The sequence below is a fragment of the Ursus arctos genome, unplaced genomic scaffold (genome assembly GCF_023065955.2).
Source record: "Ursus arctos isolate Adak ecotype North America unplaced genomic scaffold, UrsArc2.0 scaffold_14, whole genome shotgun sequence".
Classification (NCBI taxonomy): domain Eukaryota; kingdom Metazoa; phylum Chordata; class Mammalia; order Carnivora; family Ursidae; genus Ursus; species Ursus arctos.
The window spans coordinates 23,320,150-23,331,505 of NW_026622808.1; the positions used below are offsets into that span (position 1 = coordinate 23,320,150).

Consider the following 11,356-nt stretch of genomic DNA (forward strand, 5'->3'; position numbering starts at 1 on the left):
AGAAAAGCAACTGATTTCTGTTCATCGATTTTTTTATCCTGCCACATTGCTGAATTACTGTATGAGTTCTACTAATTTGGGGGTGGAGTCTTTTGGGATTTCCACATAAAGAATCATGTCATCTGTGAGAAGAGAGAAAGTTTGAATACTTCTTTGCCTATTTGAATGCTTTTATTTCTTTTGTTGTCTGATTCCTGAGGCCAGAGCTTCTAATAATATGTTGAACAATTATAGTGAGAGTGGACATCCCTGTTGTGTTCCGACCTTAAGAGAAAAGCTCTCAGCTTTTCCCCATTGATAATGATATTTGCTGTGAACTTTTCATAGATGACTTTTATGATATTGAGGTATGTTCCCTCTATTCCTACACTCTGAAGAGTTTTAATCAGGAAAGGATGTTGTATTTTGTCAAAAGTTTTTTCTGCACCAATTGAGAGGTTCATACAGTTCTTGTCTTTTCTTTTGTAAATGTGCTCTATTACATTGATTGATTTGCAAATGTTGAACCACCTTGTATCCCAGGAATAAATCCCACCTGGTCATGATGGATAATCCTTTTAATGTACCGTTGGATCCCATTGGCTAGGATCTTCATGAGTATTTTGACATCTGTATTCATAGGGATATCGTTCTATAATTTTCCTTTTTTGATGGGGTCTTTGTCTGGTTTTGGGATCAGGGTAATGCTGGCCTCATAGAAAGAGTTTAGAAGTTTCCCTTCTGCTTCTATTTTTTGAAGAAGTTTCAGTAGAACAGGTATTATTTCTTCCTTAAATGTTTGGTAGAAGCAACTGCACTACAGGGTATTTACTCCAAAGATACAGACATAGTGAAGAGAAGGGCCATATGCACCCCAATGTTCATAGCAGCATTGTCCACAATAGCTAAATTGTGGAAGGAGCCAAGATGCCCTTCAACAGATGAATGGATTAAGAAGATGTGGTCCATATATACAATGGAATATTACTCAGCCATCAGAAAGAACGATTACCCAACATTTGCAGCAACATGAACAGGACTGAAGGAGATTATGCTAAGTAAAATAAGTCAAGCAGAGAAAGACAATTATCGTATGGTTTCACTCATTTATGGAATGTAAGAAATAGCAGGGAGATCAGTAGGAGAAGGAAGGGAAGAATGAAGGGGTGTTAAACAGAAGGGGGAATGAACCACAAGAGACTATAACTCTGGGAAACAAACTGAGGGCTTCGGGGGGGGGGATTGGGATAGGCCAGTGATGGGTAGTAAGGAGGGCACATATTGCATGGAGCACTGGGTGTTATATGCAAACAATGAATCATGGAACTTTACATCAAAAACTAATGATGTATTGTATGGTGATTAACATAACATAATAAAAAAATTTTAAAAAAATCAACGTTTGGTAGAATTCCCCTGGGAAGCCATCTGGCCCTGGACTCTTGGGGGGTTTTTTGGGAGGTTTTTGATTACTGCTTCAATTTCCTTGCTGGTTATTGGTCTATTCAGATTGTCTACTTCTTCCTACTTCAGTTTTGGTAGTTTATAAGTTTCCATGAAGATATCCATTTTTTCCAGGTTGCTAAATTTGTTGGCATATATTGCTGGTAATAATTTCTAATTGTTTCTATCTTCTTTGTGTTAGTCATGATCTCTTCCATTTCATTCATGATTTTATTGATTTGGAGCCTTTCTCTTTTCTTTTGGATAAGTCTGGCCAGAGGTTTATTGATCTTATTTATTCTTTCAAAGAACCAATTTTTAGTTTCGTTGATCTGTTCTACTGTTTTTCTGGTTTCTGTTTCATTGATCTCTGCTCTAATCTTCATTATTTCTATTCTCCTGCTTGGTTTAGGTTTTATATCCTTTTCTTTCTCCAGTTCCTTTAGGTGTAAGGTTAGCTTATTCATTTGGGATTTTTCCACTTTTTGAGTGAGGCTTGGATGGCTATGTATTTCCCCCTTAGAACCTCCTTAGCAGTATCCCATAGTATTTGGTCAGACATATTGTCATTCTCATTAGTTTCCATGAATTGTTTAAGTTCTTCTTTAATTTTCTGGTTGATCCAATCATTCTTTAGCAGGATGGTCTTTAGCTTGCAAAGGTTTGAATTCCTTCCTTTTTTTTTTTTTTTTTTTTGTGGTTGAGTTCCAGTTTCAAAACATTGTGGGCTGATAACATGCAGGGAATAATTTCAGTCTTTTGGTATCAGTTGGGACCTGATTTTTGACTCAGTATGTGGTCTATTCAGGAGAAAGTTCCATGTGGACTTGAGAAAAAATAGTATTCTGTTGTTTTAGGTTGGAATGTTCTGTAAATATCTATGAAGTCCATCTGGTCCAATGTGTCATTCTAAGCATATGATTCTTTATTTTGGATAACAGGTGGATTATGTAGTTGGATGCTCCCATGTTGGGGGCATATATATTTACAATTGTTAGATGTTCTTGTTGGATAGACCCTTTAAGTATGATATAGTGTCCCTCTACGTCTCTTACTATAGTCTTTGCCTTAAAATCTAATTTGTCTGATATGAGAATTGTTATCCCAGCTTTCTTTTGAGGTCTGTAGGGATGATAAATGGTCCTTCATCCCCTCACTTTCAACCTGTAGGTGTCTTTAGGTTCAAAATTAGTCTCTTGTAGACAGTATATGAATGTGTCATGTCTTTGTGTCCTATCTGCAACCCTGTGCCATTTCATGGGAGCATTTAGGCCATTCACTTTGAGAGTAACTATTGAAAGATATGCGTTTAGTGCCATCATATTGCCTGTAAAGTCCCTGTTTCTATACATTGTCTCTGTAAATTTATGGTCTATGTGACTCTTGGGGTCTCTCTTCGCTTACAGAATCCCCTTTAATATTTCTTGCAGAGCTGGCTTGGTGGTCACATATTCTTTCAGATTCTGCAGATTCTGGAAGCTCTTTATCTCTCCATCCATTCTGTTTCTCAGGCAACCCTCTTTGGGCAGAGTTACCCTGCCCCAATCGGGATGGCCTCATTGGAAACCAGTTTTTTGAGGTTTTGTTCTCTGGTGACTTTGAGGTTTTGCCTCTTCTGTGGGTCTGAGCAAAAATGGCTGCACCCAAACCAGAGCAGAGAATTCACAGTCTGTGAAGAGAACAGTCTGTTCTCTTCACTAAACCCTTCTGGACAAACAGTCTCCATTTCTGTATATGCCACTGAAAACTGCAGCTTCCCATGGTGCGTGCCCACAGGGACTCTCTTAGAGGTTGTCCCAGGTGCCCAGGCATGTCCCTGCTCTTTGTGGTTCTAAAACCACAAGTGGCTGTGGTCTCATGCACCCGCAGCACCTAGATCCTGTCTGTGTGCTACTCTAAAGCCCTTTCTCCGCTACTACTGCTCTGAGAGTTTTTGCCCAGTCCCCTGCGTAGGACGCTTTTGCACTCCGGTGTTATATCACTTTCCAGGAGCCGGCTTATGGAGGCTCCCTCCCTCTTCTGTTTATCTTCTATTATCTCCTGGCAGATTAACAACTCCACCCTTCCTACCTCACAACAGGCGGTGTTTTTCTGCTTGTAGAGATCCAGATGTATATTCTTACATCTCAGGCTGACTTTGTGGGTGTTCAGAATGGTTTCATAGATATCCAGCTAAATTCAGGGGACCGATTGAAAAGGGTCCCCTACTCCTAAATCCAAAGTTGCTCATAATCCAACATAGCAAATACTTCAGATATTGGCATTGAATTCCCCTCAAAATATGTTCACCATCTAGCTACCTGTTCACACTCACCTGAGTCTGATTAAGCAATCCTCTTTCATCTTTTCTTAGGCTAAGAATGGTGATCTATAGGCAAGGGGTGGGGAGGAAATATTTACCATTGAAGGAAAGCCTAACTCTGTGGAGTAGAATTTCCATAACTGCCCCATACACATAATTCAGTCTCACTGTCTTCTCTGAGATCATTCCACTAGTGAAGGTGGACATGGACATGAAAACTTTCAAACTAAAATTTACACCAGTGGTAGACTGTAGTGATGGCCCCACATCCCTCTCTTTCTCTGTAGCCATGTCTTTGGCAGTGCGTGCAGCACCCTCCATCAGGTGGTGGAGAATATTCTTCTATCTTGGATATGGGCTAGATTAGTGTATTTTATGTGCTGTGGCCAGTAGGATATGATGGGAGTGACAGTGGACCTTAGAGCCTTGGTGCATTTCTGCTGCTTTGTCTTGGAACTCTGTCTCCAAAAAGTGAATTAAGCTGGGTGGGCTGCCAGAGGAAGTGAGGACATGTGGAGCAGAGACCATTTGTCCAAGCCAAGGCCACCTAGGTCGGCCACAACTGCTAGCCAAACCCAATTATATTAGAATGCCCTGTTGAGATCAGCAGAGCTCCCCAAGCTGACCCACAGCTGACTCAAAAATGTTGAAGAGTTCAACAGATACTAGAACAACTCATTATCATGCATTCCACTTTCTACTAAAGTCATTATACCAAACCATTTGCTTTCAGGATAACTTGCTACACAGCAACATTCATGATCATTCTGTTATTCAGGCTTATTTTGGATAACTCTAACAAAGTGACTCTAGGGGTGCCTGGGTGGTTCAGTCAGTTGAGCATCCAACTCTTTGATTCAGCTCAGGTCATGATCTATGGGTTGTTGGATCAAGCCCCACATTGTGGGGGGGTCCACACTCAGCAGGGAGTCTGTTTGAGATTCTCTTTCTCTCTCTCCCTCTGCCCCTCCACACCTGTCTTTGGTCTCTCTCTCTCTTTCTCTGTATGTCTTTATTTCTCAGGTAAATAAATAAATAAATAAATAAATCTTAAATTTTAAAAAAAGTAACTCAAATGAGTATCTGTTTCAGGTGCCAACTAGAGTTTGGAAAGGCATGAATTTTGGTGAAGATTAAAGTGTGACCCAGAGTCATGTAACTAGGCAGGAATTTATGCTCTTTGTGTCCTGCAGAGACATCCTGATTTTAGACCAATGAGCCCCATTTTCAGCTTTGACCTCCAGCACTGGAAGAGTATAAATTTTTTTTTTAAACCCTCAGTGTGGTAATTTGTCATAGCAGCAACAAGAAAGTGACAAAGACATTTTGCCAATAAAATTTTCTTTGAGGAAACTAATTTAAACCTCTCAATTCAGGGGCGCCTGGGTGGCACAGAGGTTGAGCGCCTGCCTTCGGCTCAGGGCATGATCCCGGTGTTATGGGATCGAGCCCCACATCAGGCTCTTCAGCTATGAGCCTGCTTCTTCCTCTCCCGCTCCCCCTGCTTGTGTTCCCTCTCTCGCTGGCTGTCTCTATCTCTGTCAAATAAATAAATAAAATCTTTTAAAAAAATAAATAAACCTCTCAATTCATTCACTTAGCTTCCCTGGGTGAGGGCATTTTGTGTTGAAACCTTGTCTTAAGTACAAGAAAAATCTAGTCAGTTTGGAGATTTTCAGTCCTATTAGCTGGTACAGAGAAGTTCTCCTTGTATAAATGTCAATGTGGTTCTGTCTTTGAGGCCTCTGGGGTTAAGATAGGTAATAAATTCATTGTGAACATTAAGCCTATCTGTTCTACTCTAATTTTTTTTGTCTAAATGTCTACATTCCTAGGATTCCATGTGAATGCAAATGTTCATTCTATTCATTTCTTTACCCTCTAAGTTTCTCTCAAGCTTTCTTTCAACAAAATAGGTATATTGTAATAAGTTATACTGATGGTTCTGAGCCTTATGCATGTACATCCATGCATGTGAGTGTGTTTCCTTGAAACAAAAATGTACATACAAATACATTTATATCCAAAACCTTCACTCTTGAATATTCTTCATCCCACAGAGTATTTCCTCATCTTTCATCTTTCCTTTCAAAATTCCATGAATTTATGTTTATCATTCCATATTGTGTTTAAAAGGAAATGAAGGCTGGAGGGATTACACCCTAACAATTGCATAACAAAGCAGTTAGAACTTATTGTGCACCTCAGGCATTCTATAGAAATGGAATCATGCAGTGATTTTTCAATGACACTTTCAATTCCTAATGTTGTACACTTTAAATATGTAGAGTATTGCATGTGATAGTGCTCCAATAAAATAAATAGAATTTAAAAATTCTATGGTGCATGACTCAGGGTCAGATCTGGAGCACAGGTAGCTTGGTCACACCTATCATGGTGGGAGCGCTCTCGTCCAACTGTGAAAAAGCGAGAGTTCACATGTGGGTATTAAAATAATGGAATTAAAAGATAATTCACATTTGATAAAACTTTTTTCTCATAAACTTGAAGATCAACCTACATACGTAAAAGGAGTTAAATATCATATGTTGTTTGAAGACAGAAGAGCACTACAACCACACGCCTCATGGATGAGCCTTAGAAACACAATCTATGGATTCACACCTGACTAAGGACTCGTGAGGAGCCCTGCAGAGATCAGAACAACTCTCTACCCTGCAATCCCCTTCCATAATAAAGACATTGTACAAGACATTTTATTTTAGGGGGTTTTGAATGCAGCAATAACTAACTGATATAATAATCAAATCAGGCAGAACTGACAGCATTTGTAATAATCTAATTCTTTTTATCTAGGCATGTATTCTGATCATTGAGGGTAGCATTTGTGATTACTCTGTTCTTCAAGTTTAATTCATGTAAATGTATTAAAAATGACTCAATTGTGGCCCCTTTGAGGTAACATAGAAAGGTGGGAATGGCATGTATGTGTGCCCAAAACTTGTGACCTGAATAACAACCTGGACAGGAATCCAAGCTTGCTGGTGAGTCATCCTGCTATAATAAGGATTATATATGGTGGATAATACTGATATTGTTCATTCGCTGCCCCTTTAGAGGTTATGGCAAAATTTTGAAGCGTGGGAGATATTTTGTTTAGAGAAATGGAAGGAATAATATTTGTATGTAGCACTGGAAATGTTCAACCAGAAACCAATAGATCATCCAAGCAGAAAATCAACAAAGAAATAAGAGCTTAGAATGACACACTGGACCAGATGGACCTCAAAGAACATTCTACCCTAAAACAACAGATTACTCATTCTTTTTGAATGCACATGGAACTTTCTCCAGATCAGACCACATTCTGGGTCACAAAACAGATCTCAACCAATACCAAAAGACTGAGATTATTTTCTGCATATTCCAAAACCACAATGCTTTGAAACTGGAACTCAATGATAAGAAAAACAAATGGAGAAAAATCAGAAGCTAAAGACCATCCTGCTTAGGAATGTTTGAATAAACCAGGAAATCAAATAAGAACTAAGCAATTTATGAAAACCAATGAGAATGAAAACACATTGGTCCAAAACCTATGGGATGCTGCAAATGCAGTCTTAAAGGGGAAATACGTAGCCATACAAGCCTCACTCAAAAGAATAGAAAAATCTAAAATACAGACCTTATACTCACACCTTAAATAACTGGAAATGGAGCAGAAGACAGACCTAAGCCACACACAAAAAGTGAACTAATTAAGATTAGAGCAGAGATCAATGAATTAAAAAACAGAAATACAGTAGAGCAGATCAACCAAACTAGAAGCTGGTTCCTTGAAATAATTAATAAGACTGATAAACCGCTAGCCAGACTTATCCAAAAGAAAAGGGAAAGGACCCATATTAATAAAATTATGAATGAGAGGAGAGAGATCATGACTAACACCAAGGAAATAGGAACAATCATTAAAAACTATCAACAACCATATACCAATAAATTAAGCAACCTGGAAGAAATGGATGCCTTCCTGGAAACCTATAAACTACCAAGACTGAAACAGGAGGAGACTGACAACCTAAATAGGCCAATATCTAGTAATAAGATTGAAGCCGTGATAGAAAACCTCCCCAAAAACAACAGTCCAGGGCCTGACGGGTTCCCTGGGGAATTCTACCAAACATTCAAAGAAGTAATAATACCTATTTTCCCGAAGCTGTTTCAAAAAAATAGAAACAGAAGGAAAATTTCTAAACTCCTTCTATGAGGCCAGCATTACCTTGATCCCCAAACCAGGCAAAGACCCCATCAAAAAGGAGAATTACAGACCAATAACCCTGGTGAATATGGACAGCAAAATTATCACAAGATCCTAGCTAATAAGATCCAATAGTACATTAAAAGGATTATTCATTATGACCAGGTGGGATTCATCCCTGGAATGCAAGGGTGGTTCAACATTCTCAAATCAATCAGTATGATAGAACACGTTAATTAGAGAAGAAACAAGAATCATAAGGTCCTCTCAAATGATGCAGAAAAAAACATTTCACAAAATACAGCATTCCTTCCTGATTTAAACCCATCAGAGTGTAGGGTAGGAGGGTACATTCCTCAATTTCATAAAAAAACCATTTATGAAAAGCCCGCAGCTAATATCATTCTCAATGGGAAAAAGCTGAGAGCCTTTCCCTTATCAGGAACACAACAAGGATGCCCACTCTCACCACTATTGTTCAACATAGTCCTAGAAGTCCTAGCAACAGCAATCATACAACAGAAAGAAATAAAAAGTATTTAAATTAGCAAAGAAGTGAAACTCTCTCTTCGCCGATTTATGTGGAAAACCCAAAAGACTCCACCCCCAAATTATGAGAACTCATACAGTAATTCAGTAATGTGGCAGGATACAAAATCAATGCACAGAAATCTGTTGCATTTCTATACACTAACAATGAGACTGAAGAAAGAGAAAGCAGGGAATTGATTGCATTTACAATAGCACCAGAACATAAGGTGTTATATGCAAGTAATGAATCATGGAACTTTACATCAAAAACTAGGGATGTACTGTATGGAGATTAACATACTATAATAAAAATTATTATTAAAAAAAGAACATAATTTAATAAAACCCTAAACATGCCACCAGTCTTTCATCTTAATGAATACACCTTACAAATTGACCTGATATTCCATCATTCAATGAATAGACGAAGTGCCTGAGAGGGAAATATTTTGCAAAGCAATATATAACTTAATATTTTGTTTCATCATCCTTAGGCCAAATTTGGGCATATTATGTCAATATTTTCCCCCCTTATTTGTCTTTCTGTATAGATTCCACTTGGAGGCATGTATTTTATTATCATTTTTTTTTTTTTGCCAGTGGGAGGCATGATGGACACAAGCTATGTAACAACAGGATCCTAATGTGTAGAAAACTCTGCATGATCAACTAAAACCATCAGTATGCTGAAGTCTGCATTCCCAGGAAGAGCAGTGAAGGTAGTGAGATACAAAGGAATGATGTTCACCAGAGTGAAGCACATGGTCTCAGATTTTTCTCTGTTATAAACTTACATAAACATCTGTGGTGGCCAAAAGTAGATTTTCCATAGGAGTAGTATTCAGTCAATCAAAAGAAAAAATACTCACTATGACATATTTTATTTGAGAAGAAATTATTCTTATCAAATTCATGTAGTCCTTTGAATAAGTGAAAATGTCCAAATATTTCACATCCAAAGTCAGGAATGATATTGAGACATAAGAAAATGACAAAGGGAAAATATCTTGGATACCAGAGTTAACACAGAGCTTAATAAAATGAGTTACATATTTTGTATGAGACATCAAAATAAAAAACATAGAAATAGCAGGAAATAAATTAAGGAAACAAGTTCTACTTCCACACTCTGCATAAAAATTCTCAACTTCTGACTCAAAGGTTTTGGACCATGCAGTCAAGGGCAGTTCTTCAGCCCCAGGATGATTCACCCTTTTAGAGCTGCCATCCCAGAGAATCTCATCAGAGCCCTCTTTATTTCTTTGTTCCTAAGGCTGTAGATGAAGGGGTTCAGCATAGGTGTGACAACTGTATACATCACCGAGGCCACTGCACTTGAATGGGAGCTCTGGGTAGCAGCAGAGCTAAGGTACACTCCTAGGCTCGTACAATAAAATAAGGAGACAACCGACAAGTGTGAGGTACAGGTGGAAAATGCTTTATACTTGCCCTGAGCTGATGAGATCCCAAGGATGGAGGAAACTATTTTAGCATAAGAGTAAAGGACCCCAGACAGGGGAGCACCACCCAACAACACAGCTGCAAAATACATCACCATGTTATTAAGAAAAGTATCAGAACAGGCAAGTTGGATCATCTGATTGAGTTCACAGAAAAAGTGGGGGATTTCCACCTCTGTACAGAAGGACAGCTGCAGCATCATTAAGCTTTCTAACAAGGAATGAAGGAGACTTATGATCCAGGTCACTAGAACTAGCAGTCCACAGAGCTGGGGGTTCATGATGACTGTGTAGTGCAGGGGGTGACAGATGGCCAGGAAGCGGTCATAGGCCATCACAGTCAGGAGATAGACATCTAGTCCTGAAAAGAGTATGAAAAAATACATCTGGCTGAGGCAGCCTTCATAAGTGATCACTTTGTTCTGTGTCTGGATGTTCCACAGCATCTTAGGGACGGTGGTGGAGGTGAAACAGATGTCTGCAAAGGACAGGTTGGCAAGGAAGAAGTACATGGGGGTGTGGAGGTGGGAGTCAGAGCTGACAGCCAGGATGATGAGTAGGTTTCCAAGCACAGTGATCAGGTACATGGAGAGGAAAAGCCCAAATAGGAGGGGCTGCAGTTCTGGGTCCTCTGAAAATCCCAGAAGAAGAAACTTTGAAATTCCTGTATTGTTTCTTATGTCCATTGGTGGAGGTGACTACCACTACAGGGGGGAATAAGATGATTAATTTTGACAGAAATGGGCATTTCTCACATTGTGGAATGCTACAATGTATATTTTCCAGTCAGGAAATTAATTTCAATATTTTGTGAACGGATCTGGGCTTCTTGAGAGGATCCCCAGTTCCTCTCTGATTGGGAATTTTCATCCAAACATAAGATGTTCCCCAACAGGTCAAGGATTATACAGTTTTAATAAGAAATTATTTCATGCATTTGAGGAAATCTAGTGTCGACCATGTTTCAGAAATTTCTAGTCACAACGTAGAAGGTGCTGAAAAACAATAGTCCCTAAAATTCAATGATGGTGATAGGATAGAAGCAAATGTAAAGATTAAATAATCGTGAAATGGAGATAGATGTCATGAAAAAAAAAAAAAAAACAAAGAGAAGCAGGTTAAAGGAGACAGTGGGTGGGGTGTTATGTTGGGTGTTCAGTCAAGACTGGCTAAGAAGGTGACATTTGAACAGGGAACTCATGGAAGAGAGGGTGGAAGACAGGAGGTTTTCCCGTCAGAGTGAATAGTCAGTGCAAAGGACCCAAGGACCTGTTTCTGTTCAGAAAATCAAGGCTCAGGAGGAAGCCAGTGTGGTGAGCGGATTGGTCATAAGACAGTGACGACAGGTGGTGGCAGTGAATTTTGTAGAACCATGTGGCCTCATAGCTGCTTCAAGTTTAAGACACGGAGACTTCCTCGTCC

The 11,356-nt window shown here is 39.1% G+C and overlaps 1 protein-coding gene across 1 annotated transcript; it reads right to left on the reverse strand.

Annotated features, from left to right (window-relative positions):
• Positions 1–9,681: 9,681 nt before the first annotated feature.
• LOC113249278 (olfactory receptor-like protein OLF4) lies at positions 9,682–10,620 on the reverse strand. Its single transcript, XM_048211675.1, has one exon. The coding sequence runs from the start codon at positions 10,618–10,620 to the stop codon at positions 9,682–9,684; it is 939 nt and encodes a 312-aa protein (XP_048067632.1).
• Between the last annotated feature and the right edge of the window lie 736 nt (positions 10,621–11,356).